This window comes from Bos indicus, chromosome 23 (genome assembly GCF_029378745.1).
Source record: "Bos indicus isolate NIAB-ARS_2022 breed Sahiwal x Tharparkar chromosome 23, NIAB-ARS_B.indTharparkar_mat_pri_1.0, whole genome shotgun sequence".
Lineage (NCBI taxonomy): Eukaryota > Metazoa > Chordata > Mammalia > Artiodactyla > Bovidae > Bos > Bos indicus.
In genome coordinates this window covers 30,097,012-30,110,624 of record NC_091782.1, presented here as the reverse complement: position 1 = coordinate 30,110,624, position 13,613 = coordinate 30,097,012, and the positions used below count along the sequence as shown (strand labels likewise).

The following is a 13,613-nucleotide window of genomic DNA, read 5'->3' as shown; positions in this document are numbered from 1 at the left end:
GCTGCGAGTGGGCTTCTTGGGGTTTTGTCAAAATTTGCCTCCCGCTCCCCCACAACCCATTTCCTTTCTTCCTTCCCCCCTTTTTTCCTTCTTCTCCCCATTCCATTTCCTAACGTGTTTTGCCCAGCAGAGTGTTCTGCTTCTTCAAAAGCCAGACCCTTGCCTGTGGGACCTAAGGTCCCACATGAACATGGAGGTCTGCAGGAAGCCTAGAGGGAGGCTGACCCATGGACCCCTTTGGCAGTCCGGAGAGGTCTACTGATTCTTCCTCAGAATTATGTTTTAAAACCTGTTTAAAAAACATTACATATATATGTACATACATATATGTAATATATATACATATATACAATTATGACTACATGTATATAAAACAGGAAAGCAATTGAAAGTTGACCAAAATGTTAATAAAAGATATAGTAATGTATGCTGCTTTAAAAAATACTTAAGAAGAAGACCTAGCAGCAGGTATAATAATTACTGACATTTTCAAAAAAGTAATGAGCATAAATGATATTCTGAGATTTCTACAGCTGTAGTGGGAAAGGGAAATAGCCATGGTGTCTATCAGTGACAAGTCACAGGTACTGCTAATATACTGGGGCTTTTGCTCAGTCATACTTGGAGGAAATGCTAAGTTTCAGTTAGAGGATAATAAAAATAGAGGTGTAATCTTTTTCTTGCCGAGATTCTAGGAAACCCTCCCACGTCTTAGATCCCTGGGTCTGGAAGCCACAAGTAGAGAATCCCTGGATTAGACTGATCAAGTGTGCAAATAACCCAACAGGTGTGAACTATTTGAGAGCCAAACCAAGAGCATAAATGATCCCAGAGGCCTGGAAGAATGAGCCACAGCCACCAGGAAAATGTTTAACAAAGAGTTCAAATTTGGTTGGAATGAAAACAAAATATTCACTGTAAATATTGTAAAAGGCAGACCCATCTTGATGGCAGTTCATGTGAAATAAAGACACTGGGTCTCAGTTGATGACATTCACAAAATGAGTTAACTGGATAATGGAGTGACAATAAAGATAATTTAGGTTGTATTAATAGGCCCTTGGGGTTCCAGGTCACAGATCTGAGACCTGCTGGAAACTACACAGGTCAGATCACTATGACCCACAATTTAAGATAAGCACTGACAGAATGAAGAACTCCCAAACCTCTGACCTTGTAAGTCTTAAGCTCTACACCTATGCAATCACCTTGAGTTCATTTGAATTTAAGTCTCAGCAGGTTCAAACCTGCTGCTTGTCTGTGGTTTTCTGAGAGCTGCACAAGACCAAAACCTGGGGATCATCCTTACACCCCTTTTCCCCTACTCTCATCTCCCAAGTCCAGTCTACCAAGAAGCTCTGTTGCCTTTGCTTCCCCAATTCCCCTTAAATATATCATTTCTGTTTCCATCCCCATCGGGACACATGCTACCTCCGTCTTGCCTGGACCACTGCAGTAATCTCCCAGGATCTGTTTCTGTTCCTCTCTGGTTTGTTTAAGCCAGTGTGATCTTTAGGCATGCAAATCTAAACCCACTCCTTTATTCCAAACCCTTTAATGGCTCCCCATGGACCTCAAAATAGAACAAAATTTTGGGCAAGTTTGCTCCCCTACCCCTACTTTGTGCACTACTGGCCTTCTTTCAGTCCCTCCAATGGACACAGTCCTTCCTGCCACATGGCATTTGCAGCTTGCTGTTCCTCCATCTGGAACATACTTCCCTGGTGTTTTTGCCTTGTTAACTCCTGCTTGTCCTTCAGTAACCTTCCCTGACTTGCCCAACCAGGTCAAATCCCCTCTTGATGCTCTCAGAGCACATGACTCCTTTGTAGCACTACAGGTATGAATTTACATGTTTTTAGTTATTTTTTAGAAAATAATGACAATGCTACTTACTGAGCACCCTCTATGTGCCAGGCTGTTGTTCAATTGCTCAGTTGTGTCCAACTCTTTGCCACCCCGTGGACTGCAGCACGTCAGACTTCTTTGTCTTTCACTATTTCCCAGAGTTTGCTCAAATTCATGTCCATTGAGTAGTGATGCCATCCAACCATCTCATCCTCTGTCGTCCCCTTCTTCTGCCTTCAATCTTTCCCAGCATAAGGGTCTTTTCTGGTAAGTTGGCTCTTCACATCAGGTGGCCAAAGTATTGGAGTTTCAGCTTCAACATCAGTCCTTCCAATGAATATTCAGGACTAATCTCCTTTAGGATTGACTGATTTGATATCCTTGCAGTCCAAGGGACTCTCAAGAGTCTTCTCCAACACCACAGTTCAAAAGCATCAATTCTTCGACACTCAGCCTTCTTTATGGTCCAACTCTCATATCCATACATGACTACTGGAAAAACCATAGCTTTGACTAGATGAACCTTTGTTGGCAAAGCAATGTCTCTGCTTTTTAATATGCTATCTAGGTTGGTTATAGCTTTTCTTGCAAGGAGCAAGCATTTTTTAATTTCATGGCTGCAGTCACCATCTGCAGTGATTTTGGAGCCCAAGAAAATAAAATCTGTCACTGTTTCTATTGTTTCCCCATCTATTTGCCATGAAATAATGGACCAGATGCCATGATCTTCATTTTTTATATGTTGAGTTTTGAGCCAGCTTTTTCACTTTCCTCTTTCACTTTCATCAAGAGGCTCTTTAGTTCCTCTTCACTTTCTGCCATAAGGGTTGTATTATCTGCATATCTGAGGTTATTGGTATTTCTCCCGGCAGTCTTGATTCTAGCTTGTGCTCCATCCAGCCCAGCATTTCAAATGATGTACTCTGCATATAAGTTAAATAAGCAGGGTGACAATATACAGCCTTGATGTACTCCTTCCCCAATTTGGAACCAGTTCATTGTTCCACAGCCAGTTCTAACTCTTGCTTCTTGACCTATGTACAGGTTTCTTAGGAGGCAGGTCAGGTGGTCTGGTATTCCCATCTCTTTAAGAATTTTCCACAATTTGTTATGATCCACACAAAGGCATTAGCATAGTCAATGAAGCAGAAGTAGATGTTTTTCTGGAGTTTTATATCTTAGTTAATTCAACATAGGAAGTAGTTATTGCCATTTTGCAGAGAAGAAAAACCTCTGTTAGGTTAGCAATATGCCCAGGGTAGCACAGCTGGGAAACAGAAAAACTGATGGCGAACAGCCTGTCAGCTCCTGGCTCTGTTCCTTCTCTCCAGGTCACCTGAGGGGGAAAAGACATGAGCTCTCCATTACCCATCATAGGAAGTTTTCATACACAGAGTGGATAGCCCTAGTCAGGGAGCTCTTTCCATAATCGCAGCTCCAAGGAGCCCAGGCTGATTTTCCTCCTGAAGACCAGTTCTAGGAACTCAGACTGTGCTCAGCTGGACATCGGACCCCTTGCATCCCTTAAAGCAGGACTCTCCAAGAGAACTCTGTGATCAAGGTCTACAACTGCACCATCTAATAGGTAGCTGCTAGCTACATGCAGCTATTATTTGAAATGCTGCTAATGTGACTGAGAAACTGAATTAAAAATTTTATTTTAGTTAATTTAAAGAGCCACAGGTGACTAGCAGCTCCTGTTCTGGACAGTGCAGACTTAGTTTTCCCTACATGTAATGTAGGGAACCATGATCCAGTCCACCCAGCTCCCCTTGCTTGTTCTGATTAAAATGAAGTATATGGCCTATTTCAGTTTTACACACACGTAAATGCACACTGGAGTAGGTGTGCCACTTTGTAATCTACTTTTCTCTCTGTCATTATAGGTGGTCCACAGTTCAGGCCAGGACACAGTGACCTCCTCTGCAAGTGTTGCCTGGTATCCTATATTTCAACTACCCACATTTTATCTAACCAGTTCCCAGTGATAAACATTTGGGCTGTTTCCAATGTTTTTAGGCTACAACAACAAACACAGTTTAGTAAACATCTTTGCATGTATATCTCTCTACACATGTCGGAGAATTTCAGTGTGCTACCTTCCTAACGGGGAGTTGCTAGGTCAAAGGATAATCATTAAAACCATTGGTATATACTGCCAAATTACCCTTAGAAGGGTATGCCTATGTCAACTTTCCACAAAAGTATTATGAATATGGTCAAGTGCTCATGTATACTGAACCAACAGTGAGGTTGTCATTATTACTATCATTGCTAACTGGACATTATTTATTTAATTGACTTTTCCTTAATTAACAGTGAATTCCCTTGTGGCTCAGACAGTAAAGAGTCTGCCTGCAAGGAGGGAGACCTGAATTTGATCCCTGAGTTGGGAAGATCCCCTGGAGAAGGAAATGGCAACCCACTCCAGTATTCTTGCCTGGAAAATCCCATGGACGGAGGAGCCTGGGGGCTACAGTCCATACGGTTGCAAAGAGTCGGACATGACTGAGTGACTTCACTTTCACTTTCAATTAAGAGTGAAGGTGAGAGTTTCTTGGACTTCCCTGGTGGCTCACCTGGTAAAGAATCTGCCTGCAATGCGGGAGACCTGGGTTTGATCCTTGGGTTGGGAAGATCCCCTGCAGAAGGGAAAGGCTACCCACTCCAGTATTCTGGCCTGGAGAATTCCATGGACTGTATAGTCCATGGGGTCACAAAGAATCACTTTTGAGAGTTTCTTCATTTGGTTACAAGGCACTTGTGTTTATTGCATTTACCATCTGTTATTTCTTAGTATTTCTATTATATTGTTTCTTTTTCTTACTGCTTTTGAGAGATAAGTGCTCTTTGTATTTTGGCTATTTTATCAACCATTTTTTCCCAGATTATCAATTCAGTTCAGTTCAGTTCAGTCGCTCAGTCGTGTCCGACTCTTTGCGACCCCATGAACTGCAGCACACCAGGCCTCCCTGTCCATCACCAACTCCCAGAGTTTACCCAAATTCACATCCATTGACTCGGTGATGCCATCCAACCATCTCATTCTCTGTCGTCCCCTTCTCCTCCTGTCTTCAATCTTCCCCAGCATCAGGGTCTTTTCAAATGAGTCAGCTCTTCATATCAGATGGCCAAAGTATTGGAGTTTCAGCTTCAACATCAGTCCTTCCAATGATCACCCAGGACTGATCTCCTTTAGGATGGACTGGTTGGATCTCCTTGCAGTCCAAGGGACTCTCAAGAGTCTTATCCAACACCACAGTTCAAAAGCATCAATTCTTTGGTGCTCAGCCTTCTTTATAGTCCAACTCTCACATCCATATATGACTCCTGGAAAAACCATAGCCTTGACTAGACGGACCTTTGTTGGCAAAGTAATGTCTCTGTTTTTTAATATGCTGTCTAGGTTGGTCATAACTTTCCTTCCAAGGAGTAATCGTCTTTTAATTTCATGGCTGCAGTCACCATCTGCAGTGATTTTGGAGCCCCCAAAAATGAAGATTATAATTTGTCCTTTAACCTTATTTAACGTCTGTCATAAAGCAGCTTTGCCAGTCTTGTGTCACTCTTTGAGGATTTTAAACATTGCTCAAGAAACAGACCAACAAAACATGCATGGGCTGGCTACAAAGTGTAACAAAGGCTTAGTCTTACCATTTTGATTCCTGGTCACTTGCAAATGTACTTCAAATCCCAGTTCCAGCACTTTGTAGCTATCTGATTACAATCACAAATTTCTTAATGTCAATGAGTTTCCATTTTCTAGTCTGCAAAGTGGGAATAACAAAACTTGAAAGTGAAAGTGAAAGTCATTTAATGGTGTCCAACTCTTTCCGACCCCATTGACTATACAGTTCATGGAATTCTCCAGGCCAGAATACTGGACTTGATAGCCATTCCCTTCTCCAGGGGATCTTCCCAATAAAACTTGCCTTTCAGGAATTTGGGGGAACGTGTAGCTCTGGCTTTTACTGAAGAAGTTCCCTCACCCCATAATAGTTTCATAAATCAAATCAGGCTAAACAATTTTTCTTTTAAAAACTGCATTTATTAGGATATTCAAATTAAACAGGAAGTGCTGAAACCAATACTTTGGCCACCTGATGTGAAGAACTGACTCACTGGAAAAGACCCTGATGCTGGGAAAGACTGAAGGCGGGAGAAGGGGATGACAGAGGATGAGATGGCTGGATGGCATCACCAACTCAATGGACAAGAGTTTGAGTAAGCTTCAGGAGTTGGTGACTGACAGGGAGGCCTGGCTGCAGTCCATGGGGTTGCAAAGAGTCGGATACGACTGAGCGACTGAACTGAACTGGGGAGGTGGGTGGAAGCATGAAGGATATGAGAACATTTGTGGAGGACTTGGGCTTCCCTGGTGGCTCAGACGGTAGAGTTTGCCTTCAGTGCGGGAGACCCTGGTTCGGTCCCTGGGTCGGAAAAATCCCCTGGAGAAGGAAACATTCTTGACTGGAAAAATCCCATGGATGGTGGGGCTTGACAGGCCCCAGTCCATGGGGTTGCAAAGAGTCAGACACGACTGAGCGACTTCACTTTAGGTACTGAGGAAGGCGCAATGGATTGAATTAACTCCTAATTCGAGAAAATGCTCTGGAAAGTGCATTATTCCAATTTTATGGGAAGCAACTGAGCTCAAGGAACCCAGTTTCCTGCGTCTCGACACGTAAGTGCCTCACCACCAAGCAGTTTCTGCACCTCCGCCAGGAAGCCCTCGGGGTATTTCTACTCCCAGAGTCCCCACTCGAGTTCAGTCAGTTAGACTCGCCGTTAGCCGAGTGGGTAGATAGGGAGGCGGAACCAAGCAGCCAGACCTCTGGTGCTCCCGGCTCTCTTAAGTACAAGCCAGCCTCTCTCCGCTAGGCTTCCTCGCGGTGCCTTTTGGGAGTTGTAGTCAGACGCGCCTCAGCTTGCTCCCGGGTGAGGAAGGACAAGACTCCAGTTCCCAGCATGCCCTGCTGTGGGCGAGTGCAGCGCCGATTTTTATCCTCCCCACTTCGCCACTCCTTCCCTTCTCTTCTGAATCCTCCAATCTGAACTCCAGTCGGTGAAATTTTTCGTCTTCTCCCATTTTTTTCCCTGTCATTTTCCGCCATCCTTTTTCCTCTTCCCGGGAGCCACTGGCTCCGTTTAAGCGACGGCTTGTGACTCGGAGTGCACGAGGAGGGGATCGACACTGAGTTACGGTAAGGGTGCAGGGAGAGAAGGGGTGGTGGAGATAGGAGGGAGAGAGTTGAGAGAGGCGAGGACTGGGAAGAAAGTAGGGGACAAGTTGGGAGATCGTGTGGCGTAGATCAGGGTGAATGGGATGAGTTGGTCTTCGGTGAGAGAAGAGGAAAGAAGTGGAATTGGATTTGGGAGACATGGAGGGGAAAAATAGTTACTGCTGTGCTCAGCACGAGGTGGGGCCAAGAAGTAGATGGGAAGAACATACAAATTTGGAACTTATAGGCTGATCAGACCAAAAGAGGCAGAAGGGAAAGAGGGTTGGGCTCAAACAAGTATCTTTGTCACTGCTTAAGTAAAGATGAGACAATTCATTGAAATATCAAGTATTTTTGCAAATATGGGACAATTGACAATTTTGTCATCTAGAAATTGAGAGAAGACTGGTGTTTAGGCCAGAAGTGAGGTGAGAAGGCAGGAAAAGAGGGGAGGCTGGTCAGGACTGGGAGAAACAAGAGGAGGTGAGTGACATGAAAAAGGAAACCATAGATGAGTTTTCATGGGGGCCAGTGGATCGGGAATCAGAATTAGAAAGGTGAGGGGTGACACTGGCATGGCTTGTGGGGGTACACTAACACTTGGATCTCTCAGGTGATGGAGAGCACCCCTTCCAGGGGTGGACTGAATCGAGTACACCTACAATGCAGGAACTTGCAGGAATTCCTAGGAGGCCTGAGCCCTGGTATATTGGATCGATTGTATGGGCACCCTGCCACCTGCCTGGCTGTCTTCAGGTGAGGACCCCCCTTCATGGTAGGGTCCATGGCAGGGAAATGTAATGGGGCCTGCAGATTGAAATAAGTTATTGTGGGTAGAAGCTTAGCCCTGGTGGGCTTGGAGAGTAAAGTGTGTCAGGCCAAGCCAGATAGAGGATGTGGGGGCAGCAAGACAGGTAAAAGTGTTGGGGGGTGAATGTGAGAAGTTTGAGAGGCCATGGATGGCAGGGATGCAGTTCTAAGACAGTCTCTGATATTAACATTGTCCCTCTCCCTGCTTATAGGGAGCTCCCATCTTTGGCTAAGAACTGGGTGATGCGGATGCTCTTTCTGGAGCAGCCTTTGCCGCAAGCTGCTGTAGCCCTGTGGGTGAAGAAGGAATTCAGCAAGTGAGTCTCTCCTGCATTTTTAGCCAGATACAAATTTCTCAACAGCTAGGCTTCCCAAACTGCTATTCTTGGACCACTTCTAGGAAATATTAATGGGGACACCAACAACTTATAATTAAACACATTTGGGAAATTCTCATTACTGTATTTTGCCTCTCGGAGAGTTGTGATGTCTGTTACAAGGCTCTGGTAGGTGTTACAGTAAAGAAGCATTGCCTTAAGACACATCTCACTCTGTGAAATGGTGTTCCGAGGACCACCAGTTTAGAAAAGGCAGAAACTGACACCTTTGTGGGTCTCCTTCTTTCTGTTCCCTAGTCTTCTCTCTCACCTCTCTGCTTCTGTTCCAGAGCTCAGGAGGAAAGCACGGGGTTGCTGAGCGGCCTCCGTATCTGGCACACCCAGCTACTCCCTGGTGGTCTCCAGGGCCTCATCCTCAACCCCATCTTCCGCCAAAACCTCCGCATTGCCCTTCTGGGTGGGTATGTCACTTCCGTCTTTTCCTAAATTGGGTAGGGGACATAGTGATTGAATTGCTGGCCGGGGAGCTCCTGAGGGGCCTCTCTGCAACCTTGCAGGCTCCACTTTTGGAAGCTCCTTTAAGAGTAAGTTGGACCAGATGGAGCTACATGGTGTAGAAAATGTCTCCCACTCACGGTCCCTGGGGATGAGGGTCAACTAAGGGCAGAAGCGTGGGTGGGGAACACAGGTAGGGTTCCTTACTGTTGGCCATCCTGGCATAGGGGCAAGGCCTGGTCTGATGACACAAGTCAGCTGGGACCAGACAAGCATGCCCGGGACGTCCTCTCACTTGACAAGTATGCCGAGGAGCGATGGGAGGTGAGGACTTGGGACTCTGTGGGTGTCTCTGCTTTTGTTCCCGCTTCCCACAGCCTTTAAGGCATCCAACTCTGTTCTCTTCCGTTCCTCAGGTGGTCCTGCACTTCATGGTGGGATCCCCCAGTGCAGCCGTCAGCCAGGACTTGGCTCAGCTCCTCAGCCAGGCTGGGCTCATGAAGAGGTGAGGCAGCCAGAGGTACAACAGCTCTGTTTTGCCATGTCCTTGAGTCCTGCTAAATTGAGTCCACCTTGGGTCAGGATTGGAGGGGATTGACTGAAAAAGGTGGGCTGAGGGACGTCCCCGGTGGTCCAGTGGCTAAGATTCCACGCTCCCAATGCAGGGGACCTGGGTTCAATCCCTGGTCAGGGAACTAGATCCCACATGCCACAACTAAGAGTTTGTATGTCACACAAAGATACTGCTTGCCTCAACAAAGATGGAAGATCCCGCATGCTACGACTAAGACCTGGCATGGCCAAATAAATAAATATTTTTAAAAGGAGAGTAGAGCAGAATATGGCAAGAGATAAACCAAAAAAAACCAAACGTGGGCACACAGGTGGGACGGTGGCCTTTCTCTGCACACCTCTGCCATGAGCCCTGTCTGTCTCCAGTGCCGAACCTGGAGAGCCACCCTGCATTACCTCTGCCGGCTTCCAGTTCCTGTTGCTGGACACCCCAGCCCAGCTCTGGTACTTTATGTTGCAGTATCTGCAGACAGCCCAGGTGAGCAGGTCAGGGGTGCCCGCCAGCACGCTCTACTCTTCCCCAGACCCACTGAGGGACTGCTGCCCACAGACTCTGTTCCCTGATTTTCTCTCATTTCCTCCCTCACACCCCTCCCCCTTTGTCTCTGCCCATTCCTCCCTAGAGTCGGGGCATGGACCTAGTGGAGATTCTCTCCTTCCTCTTCCAGCTCAGCTTCTCCACTCTGGGCAAGGTAAGCAGGGGGCCTGAGTGGGCGAGATGGGAAGAGAGTAAAGAGATGGGAAGGGGAAATGAGGTAATGGGGCAATACAGTGGAGGATAAGAATGAACAAAGAACATGCAGAGATGGGAAAAGAGGGAGTGAGTGTATGGGATTGAGAAAGGGAGAATGGGATGTGTTTTGGACCCCAGCTGGCCACTCCTTTTCCCCAGGATTACTCTGTGGAAGGTATGAGTGATTCTCTGTTGAACTTCCTGCAACATCTGCGTGAGTTTGGGCTTGTTTTCCAGAGGAAGGTATGAACACCCAGACACATGGCCTCTACTGAAGAGACAGGGTGGGATGGTGCCTTGGCCTTTAAAGGAGAGTGGGGTCTTGGGAGGCAGTCACAAGAAGCAGTTGCCAGGACTGAATACTTATCTCCCTTGAGGGAGAGAAGTTGGGAGCTGAGGTCCTGGGCACTGGGAGGAATCTGATGTTTCAGGAGGAAGATGTAGGGCAGTGAGGCCTGAGAGAGGGCCTGTGGCCTTTCCCTTCTCCTTTTCAGAGGAAATCTCGGCGTTACTACCCCACACGCCTGGCCATCAATCTCTCGTCAGGTGTTTCTGGGGCTGGGGGCACTGCACATCAGCCAGGCTTCATTGTTGTGGAAACCAATTACCGACTGTATGCCTACACGGGTGAGGCTGGACAGAGGGCCCCTGGAGAGCAGGCTGGTGGGGAGGGGAGGAAGAAGCGGGAAGAAGCAGGAGGGACTGCCAGCTTCTGGTCACGTACGCTTGTAACTTGGCGGTTTACAGAGCTCTCTGAGGCCTGGGGGAGCCTAGATGGTGGGAGCCCTCCTAATCCTCTTTTCCTATCTTCTGGTCAGAGTCGGAGCTGCAGATCGCCCTCATTGCCCTTTTCTCTGAGATGCTCTATCGCTTCCCCAACATGGTGGTGGCACAGGTGACCCGGGAGAGCGTGCAGCAGGCCATTGCCAGTGGCATCACAGCCCAGCAGGTATCCCTGCTTGGGGAAGGTGTGGGTGGAAAGAAAGGCTGCACGTGGGTTGTAGGTTACGGGGTGGTCACCTTCCAGAAGGCTAGCGTGGAGTCTGTTACAGAAGGTGGTGGTGAGTTGTCTGCGTGTGAACATCAGGTCATGAGAAGTCAAGGTTCTCAGTGTGGGGAGAGGGAGACCCTCCTACAGAAGACACGTAAGGAGGAGCTATAACTCTGCATTTGTATCTCAGCACCACCACTTCCTAGCTGCACTGGTGGCCTAGTTGTTTCTCTTATCTGAGCCTCAGTTTCCTCATCTGGAAAATGGAGATAATGACAGTTCTCACTCAGGGCTTCTGATAGATCTCACTTCAGCTATCAGGGCTTCCCTGCTAGCTCAGTTGGTAAAGAATTCACCTGCAATGCAGGAGACCCCAGTGCAATTCCTGGGTTGGGAAGATCCACTGGAGAAGGGATAGGCTACCCACTCCAGTATTCCTGGGCTTCCCTTGTGGTTCAGCTGGTAAAGAATCCGCCTGCAATGTGGGAGACCTGGGTTCGATCCCTGGGTTGGGAAGATCCCCTGGAGAAGGGAAAGGCTACCCACTCCAGTATTCTGGCTTAGAGAATTACACGGACTGCATAGTCTATGGGGTCGCAGAGTCAGACAAGACTGAGCGACTTTCACAAAGGGTTGTTGAACCAAGTCAGTGAAATACAGGTAAACCATTTAGTTCAGAGCCTGCCATGCAGTTAGTGCTCAAAAATAATAGTTGCTATTACTTTAAAGAAAAAAAAAAAAAACTATGGAAAGGGAAAATATGCCAAAGAAGCAGCAGCAGACATCACCAATGGGAGCAATACCTAAAGACAAGAGCTATGGGATGTGTTGAATTGATAGGCATATGCCTATGAATTTTTAAACAATCAGTTGATGTTCAGTGACATTAGAAGACAGGTAGCTTTTCTGCTTTCTTATTTGAGAATTCTGTGCAATGAGAATTGCACTCATTGAGAATTTATTTACTGCCATTGATCCCAATTCTTGTCTGTTTTCCTAGATCATCCATTTCCTAAGGACAAGGGCCCACCCAGTGATGCTTAAACAGGTACAAAAATGAGGCTGGAGGGACAACAGCTGCCGGAGGCTGAGAGCCCTTGGTACCTGGTGATGAAGTGATGGAAAAGAGAAATGGAAATCCAAATCTGGGGAATGAGCGGAGGGCTGGGGCTGCCTGGAGCAGTGCTTCTGAACCTTACAAGGGCCATCCCTTGCCCCTGCAGACACCGGTGCTGCCTCCCACCATCACAGACCAGATTCGGCTCTGGGAGCTGGAAAGGGACAGGCTCCGGTTCACCGAAGGTGAGTGGCTTCTGGTGGGTTTTTTTGGTCATTGGCCAGAAGAAGGACAATTCAGTCTTGGTGAGCTGAAAAAGCTGTTCATGCATTTTATTTTTTGTTTACTGCATGGGCTAGTAAACCCATGCATGTTTTATTTCGGGATGAGTTGATGGCAGTAAATAAATTCTCGAATGAGTGTGATTTGGATTCAGCTAGAAGAGGGAAATTGGAAGGGATTCAATTCAGTTCAGTTGCTCAGTCATGTCCGACTCTTTCTGACCCCATGAACTGCAGCACACCAGGCTTCCCTGTCCATCACCAACTCCCAGAGCTTACTCAAACTCAGGTCCATCGAATTGGTGATGCCATCCACCCATCTCATCCTCAGTGAGTCAGTTCTTCACATCAGGTGGCCAAAGTATTGGAGTTTCAGCTTCAGCATCAGTCCTTCCAATGAATATTCAGGACTGATTTCCTTTAAGATTGAGTGCAATTGTGCCGTAATTTGAACATTCTTTGGCATTGGAATGAAAACTGACCTTTTCCAGTCCTGTGGTCACTGCTGAGTTTTCCAAATTTGCTGGCATATTGAGTGCAGCACTTTCACAGCATCATCTTTTAGGATTTGAGGGATAATTCATAGGGATAATTTCTGTGGTTTTGGTTAGCAATGGGTTTTCTTACTGTATTATACTGCCTTCCTGAATATGGCTGGGTCATGCTAGTGTTAAGATTTAAATGTGGGTGGCAAGCCGAGACCGCTGGTTCCCTGAGGCTGGTTCCCTGAGGCTGCCATCGAGGGGCTCCCACCTCCCGTTCTCACCTCCTCTCTCTCTCTCTCCCTGCTGCACCTGACTTGCGGACCCCAGGCGTCCTGTATAACCAGTTCCTGTCACAAGTGGACTTTGAGCTGCTGCTGGCCCACGCGCGGGAGCTGGGCGTCCTGGTGTTCGAGAACTCGGCCAAGCGGCTCATGGTGGTGACCCCGGCTGGGCACAGCGACGTCAAGCGCTTCTGGAAGCGGCAGAAACACAACTCCTGAGAGTGCAGAACTGGACCTGGGCGGGGCGCACCCGGGAAGGCGGGCTGCGTGGAGGCTGGCGCGGCCTCAGAACTCAGGTGTTTTTTTTAATTCACACGTCGGGACTCTTCTAGTTTAATAAAATTGTGAAAGTGAACCACACTACCCCCGCCACCTCCCTGGGAAGCCTCCTCTCTCCGCGCCGGCAGCGCTCATCTCCGCGTCGACAGCCATTGGTTCGCGAGAAGGAGGAGGTGTGGCCGAGGCCAGCTAGTGCGCATGCGCCCGGGCGGGGCTCCGC

General features: G+C 47.4%; 1 protein-coding gene across 1 annotated transcript; it reads left to right on the top strand.

Annotated features, from left to right (window-relative positions):
* The first annotated feature begins 6,824 nt into the window (after positions 1-6,824).
* Positions 6,825-13,477, top strand: GTF2H4 (general transcription factor IIH subunit 4). Its single transcript, XM_019985812.2, has 14 exons — positions 6,825-7,052; positions 7,684-7,826; positions 8,093-8,197; positions 8,548-8,679; positions 8,941-9,037; positions 9,130-9,218; positions 9,653-9,764; positions 9,910-9,978; positions 10,179-10,262; positions 10,514-10,646; positions 10,838-10,968; positions 12,011-12,058; positions 12,234-12,312; positions 13,161-13,477. The coding sequence occupies exons 2-14, from the start codon at positions 7,687-7,689 to the stop codon at positions 13,331-13,333; spliced, it is 1,392 nt and encodes a 463-aa protein (XP_019841371.1). The 5' UTR covers positions 6,825-7,052; positions 7,684-7,686; the 3' UTR covers positions 13,334-13,477.
* Positions 13,478-13,613: the final 136 nt, after the last annotated feature.